Source organism: Camarhynchus parvulus, chromosome 6 (genome assembly GCF_901933205.1).
Source record: "Camarhynchus parvulus chromosome 6, STF_HiC, whole genome shotgun sequence".
Classification (NCBI taxonomy): domain Eukaryota; kingdom Metazoa; phylum Chordata; class Aves; order Passeriformes; family Thraupidae; genus Camarhynchus; species Camarhynchus parvulus.
In genome coordinates this window covers 15,301,923-15,324,044 of record NC_044576.1, presented here as the reverse complement: position 1 = coordinate 15,324,044, position 22,122 = coordinate 15,301,923, and the positions used below count along the sequence as shown (strand labels likewise).

At 44.3% G+C, this 22,122-nt stretch overlaps 1 protein-coding gene across 1 annotated transcript in view; it reads right to left on the bottom strand.

The window, feature by feature from the left end:
- SYNPO2L (synaptopodin 2 like) overlaps positions 1 to 21,410 on the bottom strand; it is a 34,944-nt gene extending 13,534 nt beyond the window's left edge. Inside the window, exons 1-3 of the mRNA XM_030951636.1 lie at positions 21,094 to 21,410; positions 9,705 to 9,856; positions 6,543 to 7,204 (exon numbers count right to left, since the gene is read on the bottom strand). Coding sequence (XP_030807496.1) covers positions 6,543 to 7,204; positions 9,705 to 9,856; positions 21,094 to 21,198 — 919 coding nt within the window. The 5' untranslated portion in view covers positions 21,199 to 21,410. The remainder of the gene's footprint in view (positions 1 to 6,542; positions 7,205 to 9,704; positions 9,857 to 21,093) is intronic.
- Positions 21,411 to 22,122: the final 712 nt, after the last annotated feature.

Genomic DNA, 22,122 nt, shown 5'->3' with positions numbered 1-22,122 from the left:
CACTGACAGAAGAGAAGAGGGTTGGGATTTTTTATCATCTGTCTCCTTGCCAGTCATATAAGTCATTGAGTTGGAGAGGACCTTTGATTGACGTTAGTGTTTAAAGCTCTGTGGGTGAAAATATAGAGGTAGTCCTGTTGGATTCAGAAGGCCAGTGAAACACTACTACCAACTTAGCCAGTTAGCTCATCTGACATCATGAGCCATTAATAGTGATGTTTTCTGTTCTATTCTTAGCCAATTGTGTGGTCACCTTATGGTAGTCCTATCTCATCCATATTTCTCTCATTGGAAAAGTCATGTGGAACTGTATCAAGTATCTTATAGAAGCCAGTATATACTGTGTTCATGTTATTCCTTCAGCCATGAAGTCCTATCTTACTGAGCAGGTCAAAGACTCTTTCTACTTTTTGTTAGTCCATGTTGATTTTACTTTTCATTTTGTTTTCTGCAAAAATGCACCAAAAAATCACTTCACGCGCCTAATTGAAGCTAAATAATTGTTTTTTTTCTTATTGTCACAGCCTATGTCGGCTAGAAGGGTATATTCTTCTCATTATTCCAAAGTACTTGGCAAGGACTGAGGACCATTCTGATACAAGTTTCGTTAACTCCTTACATTTGACCTCTACAGAGAAACTGACTGAGCCTTGTCCTTTCAGTATAGTCAGTGTATCAAGATAAGCTGAATCTACTTGCCCCCGTTTCTGCTCCTGTTTCTTTCTGCAAAGAGTGAGATTCTTAGTTAATGTAAGTGGTAAATATTGATGACAGTAAAGCTTTACACATTTCCCAGCAAACTGATGTCCCATCCTATGATGGGTTTAAGTGAAACTGAAGAACAATTAGCCAGGTATTGGTGAGGTTGACAGTTTTCTCCTTCCTAACTATAATTTTCTCTCACTTCTCTTGAGTAATGCTTGTCAAAGTCCTTTTATGCCTCACCCTTTTATGCCTCTCCCTCATCCATCAATATCACTTTGTCTCAAAAACATTTCAGTGTTATCCCTGAGCAGACTTGTCCCTATCTTGTCAGAAACCTTGTCCCATATCACTTTCAGAACTGATGGAAACAACTGGATGGGGAAAGGATTCCTGTTGTCTGTTTTGCATTACAAATTCTTTCAACTAATATGTCAAAACCCTGGAATCTAAAACTACCAGCTTGATTAAGACAGTCTGTGGGGTTATATGTGTAGCTGTTTCAGTGTGATTATTGCTCTAATCATCTTTGTGATCTGAGCTATTGGCAAAATTTTGATTTAATGCCATTGTTCCCCATCAGCCTCACACATCCTAAGTCAGAGTAGACATGCATGTGCAAGGCCAGGCTATGTTAACACATGAGACAACACAGTCTGAAAAATCACTAACTGGGGCTCTGCAAGGACCATGGAAATGTCAGCTTGGAAGCAAACTCTGACACTGCTTCACGAGCAGCAGGATGATGAATGACCTCTGATCATGTCTGAGGAACTGTGACCCAGAGTCAGAGTCCCTGTGCTGACAATAATAACATAGAAGTAATGTCTGAGTAACTGATTGTTTAAAAAAAGGTGCTTCAAATGATATCTCATACAGTAGAAGTACCAGGACAAATGAGAGTATACACCTTTTCATTTCAGGGATCACATAGTTTTCCTCCATACATCTTCAAATGCTAAAGATCTTTCCCCTCCCAGAGAATATTATCTGCAGCTAGATTTATCTTGAGCTAACACATGTTCAGCTAAATTTGTGTCTCTGTCAGGCTCTGGGGCAGCAGGATTGCAGTGAGGTGCAAAGGTAGAGCAGAGCAGAGCTCTATCAGCTTTACTTCCAGTGTTGCAACCCACAACATCCTCACTGAAATGCTGGACAAGAGTGATGCCTGAGGGAATGGTCCTGGAGGTCTCCAGTAAGAATACCTGAGGAAGATGGCAAATTACTTGTGACAATTATGGGATGACTCAAGAAAGAATGAAAAAGTCATCCACCCTAGCTAAGACAGACAACAGTAGTTTATAATCTGGGTTCTGCCCCATTAATATATCAGCCTGAAAATAGTACCTCTGCTTTCCACAGAAGGACATAAACTGAAGGAATAAGAACAAATGTCATACTCAACCCTAAAGGTGGAGAAATGGAGAACGAGTGCTCTAGATGCCTGGTGTTTATCTCTCTGTAGTCTTTAATAAATGCCTTCCAAGTGGCAGAGAATTCACACATGAATGACAGTTATTAAGTGGGGTTTCTTAAACAAACACATACAACTAGACTGCTACTGCAGTGTATGGAAACGGATTTCCCAAGAGGAAGCAACTTCCAGTTTCATGCATGCTGAAATGAGATCAGTCTCTCCATCTGTGGTTCAACCATGGAAGCTGTTGTCCTTGTTTCCTGAATAGCTGGCTGCTCATTGAGTGGCAAGGGCCAAGGGTGATTCAGCATGGCTTCACTCTGCTAGGAACAGACTTCTGTAAGATCAATAGTTCAGGAATTAATTTTAATCTCCTGGTCTAAGCAGAATACTTTTCTATTTTACTTTAAGGCATGTAGGATGTAGTAGTAGTAGGCTACTATCCTAAACCTATTGGTCTCCTAGACTGCAGTGAATAACAAAACCAGTGAGTTAGTCTAACAGTCACATAACTGTGATCATTAGAGTTACAACTGTCAGAGCTGAAAGCCAAATAGAAAATGTGGTGCAATAACTTCAAACTGCCATTCAGACACTTCATCTTGTTCACAGCCCCTGTGGCCTATACCAGTTGTAACAGGTTGAGAGATGGCTCGCTGCACTCACCCTCTCTGCAGAGAAATGTGACTGCAGTCACTCTTAGAAGAGGTAATCTCCATGACCTGCCAATGAATAGGCCACTTATTTATAAGCAACCTATCTTTTCAAGTGATGCTGCTGTACATCCGCTTTAAACAAGAAGGATTTCCTTTTCTGATATGGAATGTAGTAACTTTGATGACTCTGCACAGGCAGCCAGGCCCATATAAAGCAGAAGAGGAAATTTCCCCACCCAGTTTTCCCTCCCTTCCTCTACCATACATGGAGAGGCTCTTGAATCCTAGGAACTAAAAATAGTTCAGCAGATAAGTTTAAATTAAGATATTTTGAAGCACTTCTTTCACTGACACAGTGTGATAGCAAGTTAGGAATAGACTGCTGTCCTGGTATGTCTGTCCTATTTCCAGTTGTGGAAAAGGCTGAGCCTTTTGTCCTGTGAGATGATTTACAATGGGGCTGAAAATACAGTGCACCCCAGAGACCACAAGCGGCTGAGAAGAAACAACCCTGGCTACAGATGGATCTCAAGCCTCCAAAGGTGGGGTGCGAAGAGAAGGACACTGCAGAGCCTGTGAGAAACCAAAAAAACCTCACCTGCAATTACTTGTGACAACTATAATCTGATTCTCCCTGCCACAAGCTCCCACTTTCCCCCTGAAACTGATGTAGATTTTTTAATTTGTATTTTCTGTCTAGAGATAGGAAGTAAAGAACAAAGCTACAGAAAACCCAAGAGCTGACAGCAGTAGCAGTGTTACTGAGATCCTTGCAGGGCAACAGAGCAGTGAAGAATGTCAGTTGCTACTCTTGGTGATATGCAAAAGAATTATAATGTATCTCTGTTCTTTTTCTGGGATTTCAGTTATTTATATAGGGGTTTGATGTTTCTAAATACTCATCTAGAAATAATGTACCCTCAATTCTGTTTGCTTGAGGTGCAGGGAGAAGTGGGAAAAGGAGACGGTTTCTGGAGCTTAAAAATGACAGTGAAAAGTTAGAAAGAATTAAAACAAAGGACAAGAGAAATACCCCCAAATTGAAGTACACCTCAGAGCAGACATGAGAAAGTAGTACATTCTAGGAAGAAAGAATAAGGAACCACCTGGGCGTCAGTCCTAACAAAACAGTTTTTCACATTCTTATGGTGCAGTGGTGGGAGCTGAAGAAGGCTGTGGCAAGGCAAGGAGGGTGTATTAGCAGATGCACTGGGAATGTATTTAAATATGATTCAAAAGGCAGCCATCTGCATAGGTATTCGCAATGGCTCTTAAATGTTTCCTGCCTATATATCGATACTTAGGCTCTCACAACTGATAGTCCAAGTCACTTCCTGGAGCTAACTCAGGTTTTAAAACCCTGCCTGACTTTTAAACAATTATTTCACATTCCTGTTTAGCAAAACCCAGGAGTGTCTGTGTCCCAGAGTAGGGACACAGTGTCCCTACTGTGCTGTGGATATTGCTAAGGAAAGACAGAGGAACTTTAAATGCTGCTGTCTCCATGGGAGCCTAGGACAGCTGTAGGAGCTGGAGCAATGATAGCCCAGACATCCTTACCAAGGCTACACCTTTCTGGCAAGAGATGCTCTACCATGTCCTCCCATGCCAGTCCAAGCAGCCTCCCATGGAGCCAGTGCAGCTCAGCAATCCCCCATCCTCCAGCTGTGTTTATACCTGTATTTATTCCAGGTATAGGTGTTCTTTGGCTCTGCTTACCACATAATGAACACCTTCCATCCCTCCTCCTTACTTGCTTGCTTCCCTCACAGTCACTGGCTGCTGAACTGGACTTCTGGTTTAATGGCTGCTGTGCTCCAGCATGATCAGTAGAATTTTGCCTTCTCATTTACTGGTAAGATCCCTAACACAAGAAAACATCCTGTGAGTTACCATCCCTGGCAGAGTAACTCCTACAGAAGGACACCCCTGGCCAAACATAAACCAAAAAGAGGGTGAAGGAGTGATAGGAGAATAAAATATTACCTCAGTCTGCAGTGCTTCTGGGAACCCTAACTCCAGCTGGCAATACTGTTGCATCATCTCCTGCCATGGGATATTATCTTGCCATCAGAAATGCTCTGAATTAAATACATAGTTTTTCTGGGATCCCTCTGTACTGATGCAGTCCATGGAAATAAGTATTGATGTAAAGTGATTGCTCTTGTACTGCTAGGACTATCGGGTGGCAGGGAGCAGCTGAACATGCCTTTCTCAACATTCACCTCATGCTTAGACATCATTCACAGGGGGAAAAATAGCTTCATCTTTAGGGAGGCTGAAATTGCTTATTTCTTTCCTGTCCTAAGGAAAACAAGAGCTAAAGACTAGGAAGAAGTAGAACAAGGCATCAGGTCAGGTGCAGTGCCCAGCAGAGCAAGACATAAGGGACCCAACTGAACCTCCCCTCATAACACTGGAAAGAGCAGTAGGACAGTGCCCTGTCTGAAGGAAGCACCTAGGTTTGAAAGTTACTTCTACAGGAGTCCTTAGGCAGAACAGATAAAAGAATATTTAGCCCAAAGATAAAATAGAGGTTTAATAATTGCCTTGCAGTATTATCTGTCCTGGGTAAAATGTCTAGCATTTGAAGCAGAGGATCAGAAGTTAGAATCCACATGTTTTCTTTCTGATTCAGTCTAGTAACTTTTCTGTGTCTCTGTTTTCCATTCTGCCACTTTTTTAACGTCACTTTTTAAAAACTTTATTTCCAGGTTCACAGAAATGTAATGAGTTATAGTACACTGAGGTACATATATGAAGATAAATTTATGCTTACCTTATTTTTAATACAACTAGATAGATCACAACTGTGAAATCAGATAACACTTTGTTCTGCCCTCATATTTGTGCTTGAAATACTCTATGTGTAGCAGAAATCAGGAAAGATATTCACAATCAAGGTCACTTCAGGTCCATCACCCATATACTACACTACATTTTTCAGTATTTTATTCCACATGGAAAGGTGCTGACTATCAGGGATGGCACTACAAGGAACTGTTTCAAGAGCTAATTTACTGACTCCTGCCTGTCCTTGCTGGCAACCCTGCACTGCCAACACCTAAAAAATTATAAATTCTACCTGAACTCATCAGCTGCTGCCAGCCAGACATGAGCATCCTTGCTGGAGCAAGTGCCTACAGGGAGAGCTGATGTAGAAGAGTCCCTCCCTGAGCTGGACAGGGTGAGAGAAATAAATCAGTTTCTGACAAGACTCTTTTGCAGCTCTGCTGTCTACAAATTATCTTTCATCATCCTTAATTGTGTAATACTGTAGGCCTCTGTGTCCATGGAGAGCTGAAGTGAACAGAAGGCTCCTTGGGAGCCTCTTGAAATGAGTGTTCTGTGCTTAACACACAGGCAGCTAAGGAGCAAACTGAGTTGCCGTAAGATCTCTGGAAAGCCAGGGAAATTTAACCTCCAAGTTATTTCCTGACACCATCATGTCACCTGAGTCTTTTCAGCCCAAAGTGTTGAAGAAACTGATGGCATCCATCCTTTTTCCAGCACATAGAGGTACTAGAGCACATCTGGTTGAACGGCTCCCAGATCCCTGCCCGCAGACTCTTTACCTTATCTATTTCTTAGGATGCCTTGGGTGAGGAATACCCCAGGGCCAAAGCTGCAGCAGGAAGCCCTGGTCTCTGCAGGGCTGATTTGACTCCTATGTAAGCTAGAGGAGCTAACCCACCTGGCGTTTGCAGGAATCAGGAGCATCCAGCACAAGGAAAAGGAATGGGTGAATGGCAGTTTAGGGGACTTACTGGCCTGCTTGGCTTTCTCTGTATAAGTGGTGGTTAGGTCTTCATCAATCGGGTGTTCCACCGGCCCCACCATGGGGATGAGGTGGCGTTCCGCTCGGATCGCCTTGGTGGAGTGGGGCAGGAGCATCGCCTCTGGAGAAGGCTCCCGCCCCTCTGCTGACGGTGTACGCAGCTGTCCCTCGCTGTCTGAGAACGGCGTGTCCGTGCGACTACCAGGCAGGCAGACAATCTCCCTCTTGGCCACCCCGCTGGAGCTGGCCGGCTCTGCTCCCCCCTGCGCCGCAGCCTCGGGCATGCTCTCGTAGCCGCTCTGCTCAGACAGGGACACCTCGTCCTGAGGCGCGTCCGCCCTGCCCGTGGTGCTGTCCGGCGGGGAGCGCGGGCTCTTCCTGCGAGCGCGGCGCTGCTTCTCCTGCGCCACGTTGTCAGCGTCGCTGTCTGTCTCGCCATAGTAGGCCTCGCTGTCCGGTGGGGACGTGAGGCTCTCCAGGTTCCTCTGTGACCTCCATGGCTGCGAGGGCTGAGTGGTGGCTGGGGCTCCTGCTGCTTCAGAGCTGAGTAACCGTGCTGAGGGGCTGGGCACGGATGGTGGAGAGAGCACTCGCTGCCCCGGAGAAGGGGAGCGCTGGAGCCACGGGCCAGTCTGGTCCCCACCAACTATCCTGTGGGGAGAAGGAAAAGTGGTGAGTGAGGTTTGGTTTGTGCAGCTAAACTGGAAGGAAACCCTGGAGTGAGAGAGGGCTATGGACTGGGACATACAGGTGTTATAGGACAGTGTTACAGGTGTTTTTTGGATGGTACAGATACCTGAAGTGTAGATGCCAAGGACAGACTTATCCCTGACATCAGCTATGTGCTCTCATTCTCATTTTCCACCTCACGGTTCTATGGAAACCAGGTGTTAAACATTCAAAAATCAGAATGCCCTAAAACCATAAAAAATCTACTAAGCTTAATCAGCTCCCCAGGCATTTCTCCTGGAGAGCTGAATTCCTGCATAGCAAGCATTCCCCAGGACAGTGAGACCTACCCTTCAGCCTGCAGCTTGTCAGCAGAGAACGGCTGGTGCTCAGCTATCACACTGCACTCCAGCTGCTCCTGCAGCTGAGACTGTGTCAGATCTGCAGATCCTGGCACCCCCAAACTGCTTTAGTTCAGACTGGGCTCTCAAGAAGTCAGTGCTATTTGTTTGCTCTGACCTCTATGTGGGAGTAAATAGCAAATACATAGGATATAAAGGCCCAAGCACTTTTTGGGGATAGGACTATGGTATCTGGTAGGAGGAAACCACTCTAATATTTAGCCTGCTCACTGTGGGGCTGCTTCACAAGCTATCAGTACCTGGGTTTTGACAACCATATGCAGTCATGCTGGCCAGCCCAATCCATGGTGGCATTTGCCTTTGGTTTAGACATAGCAATTTCAAGCCTCTAAGACATCTGGAGGGATGGCTGGAGTAGGTGCCAGACAGACTGAGGCAGTTAACCCTGCTGCTGGCTTCCAAGGGGAAGGAGAATTGGCTGAGCTGACAGAAAAAGAGCCCATTCTATCTTCCCTCTCCTCAAGAGTGAGTCTGGATTTCCACAGCAGTTTGACTCCAGCCTACACAGATGGAGCTGGGAATTTGTTCCTTCTCTTGTCAGACTCACCAGGGCTTATAAGAGCTCTAAAGTAGTCCTAAGTATTTGCCTTCTGAACATGCATACCATGAAGCCAGGTAGACAGCATTGCCTCTGTAAAGCTGTGCAACTCATGACTTGGATCCCAATTCTAAACTGTGAAAAATTTTTATTTATGTCAAATGCAAACTTTTGTGGAAGCTAAGGGTGGGAGAATTTCTCTGGCAGTTTATTTTTTTAATACTATTTGCCATTATGAAATCTCACTGGGGAGCAACGGCAACATTCCAGAAGCAAAACAGAACAGTCCCTCCTCTTCATTAAACACTTGATCAGGTAACTGAGAAGCATAACTGCTTGTAAGCCAGTTTATCATGTTCTGTACTGTCAGGTCAATGTCTCTCCCTTCCTCTTTTTCTGAAATACACACACCCCAGAGTCATCCAGCTACCTCTCCTTTCTGAACAGGAATAATTGGTGTTTTCTCTGGGAATGTAAAGATGAAGTAGGAATAGACATGTGATCAAGAAAGCAACATTTGATGATTTCTCCACTACTCCAAATGAAGCCATCTGATATCATTATTTCCAAACAATTCAGTGTTGGCTCCATCCAGAGGGATGCAAGAAGCCTGCCTTTGTCACTTTGTTAGTTCAAAGTGTGCTGATCTTGACCGATTAAAATTTGCCCAGGCACCTGTTTGCTGCAGATAGACTCCAATGGGGTGAGGTAAGGCCCTGGCAAGGGACCAGGAGCTATTCTGGACGCCTTGTATAGAACTTACCCATCCCACTTACTCGCAGTTAGGGCATAAAATGAGCACATCAGAAGGCACCGGCGCTTTTTCTGAAACCAAGGGGAAGATCCTCCATGCTCAGGCTTTCCTTCTCTGAGCACTGCCCACCTCTGCTCCTGCTTTACAGATGACAGCAACCAGCGTGGCTGTCCCTTCCCACTGCTCACAGTGCTCTCTCTGTCTTTTCAGGGCTGTAGAAGATCACATCTCCCAGTCCCCTTCACCAGGGCCTGATTTTCTGAGGGTGACTTCTGTTTAGGCAGTAGTGTGGACTAGCTAGGACCTCACACAGCTTTGCTGCCTTCACCTTTATAGGATTACTCATTTATAGCTTGGGCTGCATCCAGCATGCACTGATGCACTGGGTTAACTTAGCACAGGGAGGACAAGGAGCATTTTTTGTCTATAAATTTGAGCCTGATCTCCAGTATTCCCCTGAACTAGAGACTGGCACAGATATTTCTTTCCATGAAGAAGGGACCTAGCCACACATCTCTCATCTTTGTGGGAGTCAGTATGCAGACTGTTGGACTACAACAGCCCACTGTAACACAGGGCAAAACATTGACATGTCAACATGTTAGCCAGGTTAGGACATGGGTAAGTCCTCCTAGTACACCTTGCAGTATGGTGAAACCAAAGGCTTCCTGCCTGCCTTGTTTCTGCTGGATATGGACAGCTGGTGTACTGGATGAAACCACCCTACTGCCTGCACTGTCACAGCACTGGCACTTGGGAGCAGGTTACCTTTTCACACGGATGTTGAGCATGCCATTGGAGGAATCGATGATCTGCATGGCATTAGCATGGGACAGGCCAGCACATGACTTCCCATTGATAGATACTAGAACATCATTTTCCCACAGGCCTCCACGGCATGCTTTGCTTCTCTTTCGAATCTGAAAAAGCAGGAGAGAGGATAAGGATGAAGGGAAGAACAGCAGCTATTTAGTGCAGTTGCTGGCTCTTCTATTGCTCCATTTCTCAGAGAATAAAATAAGCCCTAAGACTTACTGTGCTGACAGAGGGGAGTTGGATGAGCCCTGGTTATGCCTTTTGGTCTCTGTATCCCTGTTAATTCTAAGAATCACTCTGCAGAGCCTGACCTGATCACCAACCAAGTTCAAGTTCATTAGTGCAGATGAAAGACTCAAGAATATCTACATGCTCCTCTTGTTCCTACATGCTCTTCTCCTCTTGTTCCTTGTCTCCTAAGTTGGTTAGGGAGTCTGTGTTTCAGAGAAGGAACAGACTATGCCTGCAAATGTCCATGTGTCCTTCTGCATGCCTCTACTGTACTTCCTTGGTATGATCCCTGACTCATGCAGAGCCTCTGCAAGTACCATCCTCAGGGAAGCTGACACTGGAAAGAGGTGGCAGTTCTGAGGCATATTCTGGAGTTAAGCATTCCTGCTCCAATGGCTTTGGTCAGTGTATTTCTGGACATCTGCATCAGGCTATATGGTGTCCTGTTACACAAGTGTAAACTTGGAATAAATCTTTAGCCTTAACAGGAGTTGTGCAAGATATGCATTGCTTTATCTGAGAAGGGAGTCAGAGTCACTGGCTCCAGGCAAGCTCCTAGATCTGTCCTCTCATGGCTATCTTGCACCAAGTGTTTACTCTCCCTTTCATTCCATCATCCATCAGTTAAACTTCTAACCAACTCAGCCTAGCCTTTCTGCTAGGGCAAGCAAGAAAGCATATCCAAATGCCCCCTCAGCCAAAAACCACTGACCTCTCCCATATAGGCAAGCAATGGGGATAGTCTTGTAGGACAGCTTGGCACCCATAATGTACTCATTTTTCACATAGAAGAATAGCTATGTAAAATCACTGGGTCAGAGCAAGTCAGGAACAAGGTACTATTACACTCTATTTGTATATTCTTCTACAATATTTCTTCAGATCTTGCAGTTAAGTGAAAGACAAATCAGCGCAGAGCTGTTTAAAAAAGGGTGCAGTGAACGGGCTGTGTCACTAATACTCAACAGGGCACCTTTGTCCATATCTCACAGCCTTGCTGCTTGAGGCACCAGACTCATCTATAACATCATAAAGCTACTTTGCCCACACTCTCATGGCAGCTTCAGGAAAGAAAATATGGTAGGATTGCTGCCCTGTCATTGTTCTTGCATGAGCAGCAGGGGAGCAGGAGAGGAGAGAGCTGGAGCCCTAAGGAAGTCCCATGGCCTGACTGGCTGGTCTTAGTGGCCCAGGCTCCCTGCACCTATGGGGTGTGTGAGTGCCTTGGGCTTGACCCTGCTGCCCTGTGTTGGGCAGACAAGAGCAACACTCCTCCCAGGTCAGCCTGTCAGCAGGACTGAGAGGTGTTGGGGAAGAAGATGGAAAGAGGAGGGCTATGCTTCAAGTTGTTTTTGTGTTCACTGGTACTTTATCACTCTGTAGCCTTTCCAACTTGATCCCAAATCCTGCCTGCATGCTTAAAATAGGGACTGGCTCATCCCAGCTGCCACATCCATCAGCCTCTGTCATTTTAGTCCTTTATCTCCCTCCTTGTTAATATAAGCCTGGAATGAGCATGTGTAGGTCTGTAATGAACCACTGCTGAAGAGCCACTGTTACAGTATAAATGCTGCCTCCTGATACTTCATCCAGATGCAGCTGTTAACTGAGAAGGTAAAGAAGACACCAGTGCTGCCTACTGACACAGCAGCTAATTAAAAGAGTTAGGAAGTTGAAAAGAGGTTAAAAGGAAGGTTTCCCAGTATTTCCTAAAAGGCCAACTGCTGCTCCATAGCCAAGTACTTGGTGCTTAGCACTGGATAGGAACATACTTACTGAGTATCTCTCCCAGTTGTAAAGTGAGGGGATTGGGGGTTAAAGGCTGTCAGCAGGTGTCAGAGCATTCCTCACATGCCATGGTATTCCCCCCTGCTCACTGGAACCAAGGATGTAGGCTGGTGACCATCCAGAACAGCAACAGCAAATTTCCTGCAATTCTTTAGTCCCTCAGTACTGCAAGTCTTTGCAGGCAACTGTTTGGGGTTCCCAGGAAGGAAGGATCAGGCTGTGCTCCCAACACTGCCTGATGCTGTTTCAGTGACCTCTACACCAGAGAAGACTGATGGGACTCAAGCAGGCCACGTGGGCTGATAATCATGAGCAAGCAATGCATTTCTCTCATGGTTAGTAAGGATGCTGGGTCTGGCTTGGTCTGTGCTCAAATCTTACTGGACTGACAGAAAGCATATGCAATAAAGCGACTATTGGTATTTCAGTGCTCTACAATCCAGGAGGGACTTTTCCATGTCTCCATTCCTTTCTGGGAAAACAGGACCAGGTCTCTTCTAGTGCAGGAAAAGACCTATAGAGTCTGAAAGTAGCATGTGTCTGGCTCAGTCTTCCACAGATTTATAAACCCTCCTTGGAAGCTTATGAATTTGCTCCTGGGATCAGAGGGAAATGAACTATCCACAGCTTCATTTTTACACCAAACCCCTACCCCACTGCATTTGCCAGGGAGGAAGGCAAAGGGGTTAAACACAGAAGAGGATTGTGCAGAGAAAGAAGGACAGGACAGGACTTAATCCACAGTCATGACAGCAGGGTGCAGTGTACTGGAGGCTGCAGAGCCTCTGGACAGAGACCAACACAAGTCTGCCAGTTTTTACATGACTGCCAGTTCTGTGCTGTAGAGACTTTAATGACAACCCATAACCTGCTCATCTTGAGTACAGCGAGGGCAGCACTGAGCCTTTGGGGCCCCAGGCCAGGGTGGCTGCCCAGTCCAAAAGCCAGGCTCTCTGCCCATCCTGAAGGTCAGGCTGCCCTCAGGATCAGCCACTTGTTCCCCATGTCCAAAAGATGCCCTCTCCTGGGCACCCAGTGAGCCACATGAAGTATCACTAACAGGGAGCTTCTGCTTAAGCTGCAGAAAGCTTGGAAGGTGTCACCCAACAGCTGATCTGAAGAGGTGGGAAAAGTTGGAAAAAGTGGTATTTCAAAGAGAAAACCTGTCTGCTTGCTGTAACACATACCTGAAGAGCTTTCTTGTGCAAATGAGAAGCAGCACTGACAGACTCTGACAAGTGGTAAGGGTTGGTCCCAGACCTGGCCCTGGGGGATTGCACTGTCCAACCTTCTAGCACATTCTGGTGAGGATTGACCTGTCCTTTTGTGTGAGGAGCCCCACAAACTCTGTGAGCCTCTTGTAACTGACTGTTAGACTTTCCACTCCATGCCTCAGTAGACACACTCTCCCATGGCATATTCATGTCAAGGTATGTCCTGTTTAGATTTCAGATGGGTTTAGGAAATCCCAGTTTCAGTCTTATGGATTTATGCTACTGGAAATATAAATCAGTGTGAAAAACTGGAACACATACTCAGAAAATTGTCCATCTCCCTGCCCTCTCAGCAGGAGACATGTAGTGACAAAAGAGCTCTTGTCAGAGAGGTTTGGGTGTCTGCAGTACTAGGTACATGCACATACAAACATGTTTCCTTTCATTACTTTGCCTGCTTCCTCCCATTGATCATGCTCAATCAGACAAAGGACAGAGGCAGCTGAGACAGAAAGAAAAAAAAAAGAAAAGAGTAAGGCAACAATTGAGGAGGAAAGGAATAAGAAGAGGTGTTGAAAGGAAGGTCAGTGCTAGGAGAGGCCAGGAAGGCCAGGGCGGAGATCAGGCTTTAACAGTACAGTACAGTTTTCCTTGTACAGCCCTAGGCAGACAAAAGGACATGCTGATTGTTGACGTGTCTTGGGGAATTCAGCCTAGCTTTCAGGAACAGAATGCAAGAGAGGAGAGGGTCAGATGCAACTTGGCAGCATCTGTCCTTCAGTAGGGACTATATTTAGATAGTGGTATGTGGGGGCTGAACACATGCTGGGATGCTAAGAATAGAGTAATCCTGATAGTAACTCAGTGGCTTCCCATCTTGCCTCAGTACAGCCCAGGGAACCTGTCTTGAAACTTTGCAACCACTCTCCCTGCTGGCCAGCACAGCTTCTCTGTAATGAAGTAGGCTGTGGGTAAATAGAAGTGGTTTGCAGTGCAGGCTCATGTCATCCATCTCTCCCCTTGCCCTCCTTGGTCACCTCCCACTTCCTCTCACTGGGAGAGCTCAGCCTATAAGGTAGGAATATAAATTTTATTATCAGTCTTCACTTAATCTCCTACAATCTTTCCAGCAGAAACCTTTTAGCCTCAGTCTGAGATTAATACTGAATACAATTCACCTTCCCACCCAATACCCTTCCACTCTCTGACTGCATCTCTCAATGAGCCATCCCCTTCCCCTAGAAGCTACAATGACATGGGGTCCAATACTCCATACAACCTGGCAGTGTTTAAATTTCATTCCCAGCCTTCTGTGATATGCAATCCTGTCACAGGGTTCTCATGGAGAGATAACAAATTACTTTTTGTAGTACAAAGCATTACCAAACTGGAGTGACTCAAGCAACAGCCAGCCACCATGTAGGCCTGCTCCTCCTAGAACTTCCTGCTCAAACCACAAACAGAGCAGTTGCTAGATGCAAAAGCAAAAACAAACACCCTCCATGTCTTCTTCTTTCTGAAGATGTGTATTCATATCATTTTGCTTATTGGGCCAGTTTGGTTTTCATTCAAGGCCAGGGTTTACTCTTTTTATGTGAGGAAGGATAATCCTGTGGCTTGAGAGAGGAGATGTCTAGAGTGGTATTCAGATGACCTGGATGATTTTTTGTGTGACCTCGGAGAAGATACTCAGACTGAGAGCCATAAAAGGCAGTAGCCTGGAAACAGGACATTTTCCAACAGTCTTTCTTTATCTCAGTTGCCTACCTGAACATAGAGATCCAGTGAGATACTTTCCCTATGCCTTATCTATTAAGTAGCAAATAACATCACATCCTCATGTCAATGCCATGTTTTTATTGGAAGCTATTTTACAGGAGAATATCCATAATAATTACACTAAGCATTACAACTACACAGGAAGTTTGTTCCAGTAATTTCCTGATGAAACATCATGTTCCTTCTTAAGAGATGACACTGGAAGACTTGCCTCTTGGTAAAGCAGGTCCAGTGTCCCTGCAGAGCTACTTCACAGGTCATCCATGGTGAAGCTTAATTAGGTAGTCTTTATATAAAGAAAGAGGGAAGAGAACACATACTTTGTGGGATGGACACAGCAAGGGAGAGTGGTGAAAAGATGTGTCTTAAGTGGTAGGACATACTTGGGTGGCTACTGGGTTTAACAATGACAGCTGGTAGTGGAAGAGGATGCTAGTGCTGCTCAGTTGGTTAAGTTCCAGTAAGGATGAGTGCTATAAAAGAGTGGGTTAGCTAGCCAAGGAGAGCACTGGAGTTTGTTGGCTGTGCTGTGAAGACAGTGCTGCAAGGAGCTGCCCACAAGAAATCACTGAGAAAGTACAGAAGATTTACAATTAGATGCCAACATTCCAGAGCAAGGTGTTCCCAGCCTTAGCATTGCATGCTGATACTGTGTTCTAAGGGGCCATGAGCATTTGCAAGACCTGAATAAAAACCCTTCTCAAAACAGAAAGCTCTTTTCAGCTGCTACTAATTGTTGAACAGCAACAGTCTTAAGTATATTATGCCTCCACAGTATTTATGCTGAGAGAGGGCAAATTAGAAGAAGACATACCTGCTATTATTTCGATAGAATAAGAGTCACTTTGGTTTGCAAAAAAATATCGAACACAGCATTCATAATATTGCAAGAGTGGGCTACTGCACCGAAAGACAGCACTCACTAGCCCAAAAGCAGCCTCTCAGCAATAGTCTGAGGAGGATAAGTGCCACTGTTCTGCAGCAGCAAGGACAGGATCAGCCACAAGTATGGATTAAAGAAGTACCCCATTCACCTGAAGGATCTAGGGCACTTAGGTGCAGAGAGCTTCTTGTGCCTTGCAACATCTTTGTAGTCATCTTGTAGGTATGAATGTGCATCAGAAACCAGACTCAGCCTCCACAGATGTATTCTGTAGTTCTAGCCAGTAGCAGGCTGAATAATATCAGCGAATGAACCTGACCTCTAGACTGCAACTACTGTGGTAAAATGTTGAAATGATCCTTGGCACATCTTTAGCTGAGACTGGCTATTGCTGTCCAGAACAATTCCCAGGCACAGTTTGGGAGCTAGAACAGACCATTCCCAGAGCCACTGCCTATGGGCCTGTGGCCATTTTGTTTGGAAGAATAGAAAATGTTAATTGCTGGGCTTCATTACAGTCTGTAGCAGCTGGCAAAAGTGCCAGAGAATGGTCCCAGGTACATTTAATGCACTGGGTATAGATGGAGCATGTATGGTTTCACTGCAACTTCTCATCAAAAGATTCTTCCAGAACCTCGGAAAGTTCCACTGGTGCCACAGCCTGCCCTCCCTCTCTAACAGCCAAACATAGCCCCTGCCTAAGTGCCAGCAGGCCATAAAATATGTCCAGGAGTACTCCCAAAGCAGCTTGAGGCACTCCAAGACCAGCATTAGTGACCGCTACAGACCAGCAGTGTTTTTTTAGGTGTGACAGTAAACATCTGCGAAAACAGATAAAGAACAGGCTGCTCACTGAAAAGGGGAGAGGAAGAGAAGGTGCTCACAAATCTGGAAGCCATCAGGCTTATTTGGGTTAGAGCTGGCACCTCCAGCAGGAATCATGTCACATGAGCATAGGAGAGTGGCACACAGCAGCCAGGCTGTATGTCACAGGGAGCAGGGACACGGCAAACAGGCAGCAAGGATATCTTGCAGAGGAGACAGTAGAAACAGTGGATTATCAGCAGAGAACCATAAAGGAAAAAGAGGGAATTTGAGAGCTAAAAAGGAGATTGTGATGAACTGCTCTTAAACAAAAAAACCCCAAACTTTTGGCTTTAGAACCAATACAATGCTGTGTTACTGCTTCCCCTAACAATTCCCCTAACATTGCTGCAGAGCATTTGTACAGAACAGCCAACTGAAAAGAGTCTCTTGAGCTACCAGGGCCAATCTTCTGTAGTTTTCAGAGGCCATATTGTTTACTCCAGTTCATAAACTGATTCAAAAGATTATCAGTTCTTTTTCTTGATTGGAAATTCATTGCTGAATCTTCCTGGTTAGTTGTTCTGTGCTGTCAATCCTGTCACCTATATTTGAATAGCATTGCTGGTATTTGCTCAACATCTACTTGTAGATTGCAGTCATCTCTTTCAATATTTTGTCAGGTGAAAGAAGCCTTCTCTTCTCCCCTGCTTTTCTATGGCTGCTCTACCTTACATTTATTTTCCTTGAGAGGGGCTGATTCTGTATGGTATTTCCAGTGAATTCCCCCTTGTGCATCAGACAGTAATACAACGCCTTCCTATCTCTGTTAGACATGTCTACCTGAGGCTCATTTGTTTATGTTTGCCTTTTTTTTTCAGAGATTCATAATTTTGCTGGCTTATTATTGGTGATGCACTAATATGCCCAGGTCCTTTGCCTCTACTATCAGTACCAGCTGTAAAGACTCAGTTCCCTCTATTTTATCAGTATTACTAGTACTTGTGCTGGAGGTAGAAGTGCCTTCCTTGCTTTTTATAGAAAGTAACCATGTTTGCCTCTCATTGAATAAATCTTGTTTTGTAGCAGGATCCCTAAAGGCAGGTTTGCATGTACTTGCACTATCCTAAAACTGTCCTGTTCATCTTCATAAAAATTATTTCCATAATATAATTTCATGTTAGGTTTCTACTTTGGTTGATTAATAGCATTAGTGCTTACAACTTTTCTCAGACTAGCTATTTTACATTTTGTTTTGTTTTGAAAGCATTTGATGCACGTATCCTTATTGCAAAGAAATCCTCCAGGAACCTGACAGTACTGTTCTCTCTTACTCTCTTTCCAGAATGGGTTAACTTTCTCATCAGTTACAGCTACATGTGAGGACCATGTACTTTCCCTCAGCCTTTCTAAAATAAAAATCTTGCTATCTATGGATCCTTTTTGCTTCTTGTGTTTATGTTTGTTCTCCTTCTTTCCTAAACACTGTTTCTGGTCAAAGATCTTTCCTGCACTGAGGACCCCATAGATTTATGCAGTGCTCCAAGTGGGCAGAGGGGCAGAATCTCCTCCCTCCACCTGCTGGCCACTCCTCTTTGGATGCAGCCCAGGATGCTGCTGGCCTTTGGGCTGTCAGGGCACACTGCAGGCTCATGCCCAGAAATATCCAACCCAAGAGACTGTCCACAAGGATGTAATTCCAGTGTCTTTCTCCAGGTGTGTCCCTGAACCCATAAGGCACAGGGAGTTGTTGAATGACACAGCTGTGGCAGCTGCATCCAGCATGTGAAGATAGAGCTGCTTTTCTACCCCTTTCTGGCAGCTGGACTGAGGTTTAGAATTGATCCCTTGCTTGGAGAAACAGTTGAAACTACAGCTATGCATCCTTTTAGTCTGTAGAAAAATGGGTTCACACCCCACTTCCACCATGTTCATGTACTTTATTTTGTTACTGCCAGCTGAATACTTTGAACTAGAAAACAGTTTCAAATGCATACATTCACTGTACATTTTGAGTTAATTGCAATTTGAAAAAAGCCAATAATTTAAGCCATCCTTATGAACACCTTATGAGAGAACAACCAATTAGAGGCCCCATGGGAAGGGAAGGGAAGAGAGGGGAAGGAAAGGACAAAGGAACCATGCAGCACACCCAAAGAATTTTCAGGAAAACAAAACAAAACAAAAAGATACCAAGAACAGCAACCAGTGGTTAATTTTATCCTAAAATCCATAAAGAGAAACAATAAAAAGGTGATGGTGATGTAAATTTTAGAAAGCATAAAGGCAAGAAGACTATGAACTGTGTACATGGGTCATGTAAGATGAGGAATTGTGAAGGGCTGTGTGATACAGCAAGAGCGACTCAAGCAGGAAATCCCACTTAGTGCAACCTTTAGTCTTTGGAATGCCTGGTTGCTCGGTGTTATCAAATCTTCATTAAGAAATCACATAAGACTTCGACAGGTAAGGTATGAGTTGTTCAGAAACAATTTTCTGTTTATCTGTAGGTTGAACCACTAGGACTGCCAATTCTTAGACACTTCCCAGGGCATGCTGATAACTACCTGAGGGGAAAGGACTTCCCTCCACATTGCATTACACAAAAATTAGATACATTGTGAAACTTACAACTTCCTCTGAAATACTTGCAGGAAACACAAAGGAAGCAGGACAAGAGGTGATTCAACCTAGTCTGGCTTGGCAAATCCAGCATCTCTACCAAAGTAAAACATGTATCATTTATACATAATGTTATACTTGATTAATTTCCCAAATTAACTTTTTATCACTTATTTATCATTTGACTCAGCAGCCAAAGGTTAGGATCTTTCCTTAGTGTTACTACTATGACTTTCTAGCCTAGAAGTTGAAATTGTCTAAAATGACAGCACTGGAATCTCTGAGACACAAGCAATGTCCACTCAGTTATCTCCTGGCACCTATCAGCTATTCATGGCTGTACTTTCCATCACATGACACCTGGCAGTTTGCTCTCTTCTAAGCAGGTTACATTCAGATATGATCTTCCTGAGTACCTGGTAAGGACCATCCATTCTTTGGAGACTATTTAATTGGTGTTGCCTTTAAGATACTATGTAGGGTCATTAAATTCTAGGCAATAACAGACAAAAAAGATAATTATAAAATGAAAATCCTGCCTAAAGAATGATGTCTACTTTGAGCCTCAAATGGATTTGTATAAATTGTATTTTTCGTAATTATTTTTAATACAATATCCAAGTATTGTAAAATTATATATATTTGTATTGCTACACTTAAAGTACAGCACCCAATTCTGGGTAAAAGCTGCTTCTAGTTAATACCTTCCTGCAAATGCTACTAATCCTTGAGCAATATTCCATTCACCTTAAGGTGCAACTTAGCCTGGGTAATGACTAGTTCTTGCTGCTGTTCAATCCTGAGTAATCTTTATAGACATTCACAATCTCCTCCCTCTTTAGTATCAGTTTCTTATCTACTGAGGGAAAAACAAGAGTCAAAATAATCTTAGACTATGCAGAATTAATGTAGCCCCTGAAAATTCAATTTTCCTAAGAACCACTGATGCCAGACACCTGTTTAAAGGATATTGATTGTTTCTTTTTAACCTGAAACTCTATGAGTTTGTGCAGAAGTTGTTTTTCTGGAGAAAAATCATCTTTCTCCACATAAGAAACATTCACTTCAAGGCCAAGCTATGGGATTCCAAACAATTTGGCAGAAGTTACAGACAAACACTACGTGATCTGGGATGAGCCAAGTGACACAGAACATCTAATTTCAAAATTCTGTCAGAGGCATGGTCTGCTTAAGGAAACAGAAGGAGCTGGGCAGAGCATTTTTTCATTTCTGCTGCTGGGTGCTTTCCAGTGAGATATCCCAAGATATCATTGTGTCAAGGCTAATGCAGCTGTCTTGAGCTTAATAAAGAGGACCTTTTTTTCCCCTAGTTTCCAATATATTCAGTAGTCTTTCTGAAAAGACAACAGTAACAGCTGTTTATCAAAAGTAGTGCAACACAAGGTTCATGTTTATTCCATTTTTTAATTTCCCATTCAAACAACTGTTTTTCTTTAATTCTTGAAATTAAACCAGTATTTGCTGCCCAGAGCATCACAAATATTCACTTCAGACAGTGTGGAAAAACTTTCACCAACAGAAGAGGCACTAAGAAATGTACATCTATTTTGAAAGCTGGAATATAGTAATGAAGTGTTAGGGACAAGTGAATTAAAAATATGGCTTTAACTGCTTCAATTTATTTTTTCTTTAGTTGGATGTCTTACATGAGTATTGAAGTTTCCATATTTGAACCCTTTTCCCTGCACTGTCACTATGGTTATAGCTCTGCTGACAACTCAGGAGAGTTGTACAGCCAGAAAGTGTCTGAGCTGTACAGACCTGCACTGAAGCAGATCTTCACCTGACACTTGTCTCTACCTCAAGTGCATCTATTCCAGGATTCACAGCCCACCTCACACCCTGCTTGAGCACACCACCCAATTTTTCCTTTTAAGATCTGCTGCCACTGTAGGGAGTTCCTGTATTCCTTAGCAGTGGTGAAAGATGCCCAACTCAGTAGGGATATCTAGTTCAGCAGAACAACTTTGCTCTCACAGTTCACACCTCAAGGTCCTACCTTTGACACTTGAAGGGGTCTTTTCTGCTCTGAACCCCCTTGCAGGCGGAAGCCCCAGGGGGCACCTCCAGACAGAGTGATGAGCATTTCTTCTTCAGCTCCCATGATTTCTGTGCTTTAGATATTTTGTCTTCACAACTTCAGTACAGACTCCAGTTCTTAACAGGCAGAATCTTCTATTCCCATATTCACAATTCACACCACCACTCTCCAGTCCCCTCAAGGCCCTCTGCTCACTTTCTCCTTGAAGTTCACACACACATAAGAGTTGAGACTGTCAAGCCCAGCCTTCACTGCTCTTCTGGACTCTCAGCTGCTGCTCTGCCTATGATTAGACATTTGATTCTGCCCTTGGTAAGGGGCCAGAGTTGTCCTACACACGTGTCATGTCAATCTCACCCTCTGTGCCCCCCCGCATACATGATGGATCTCTCACCGGAACGTGGCTGAAAATAGCACACCTCCTGTCTCTCCAGAGCTTTGTCTGACACTTTTAAAGCTGGAAGCATTTCAGTAAAATTTTTATTTCCACTTTACATTCCAAATGCAAATCTTAAGAGTCACTCAGTACTCAGGATCCATTAGTTTGAGTTTCAGGCAAGGACATGGCACAGGCACAAACGTGTACAAATCAGATGACAGCACCTGACCCTATGAATTGAACAAAACCAGCTTGCAATGAATGTGCTCTCCACTTCTATTTTCTCCAAGCAGCTAGTGTCATTACACAGCAGCACTGTGTGCGTGCCCTGAAAGCCACAGCAGACTGTACATGTACTGTGCTCCCTCTGCAGTGTGCTGCTCCCTGACATCCCCTACATCCACTTGTAATACTAGACACTGGGACCAGAATAGCTGGGATTAGCAACACACACAGGATTCACACAGTTCTCTGCAGGGCACTGCTTACATAGACTCAATGGCCAAGAGAGCCCAACCAGGTCATAGAATCAGAGAATCAGAGAATAGTTTGGTTGGAAGGAACTTTTAAGGATCATCTAGCCCAATCTACCTGCAATGAGCAGGGAC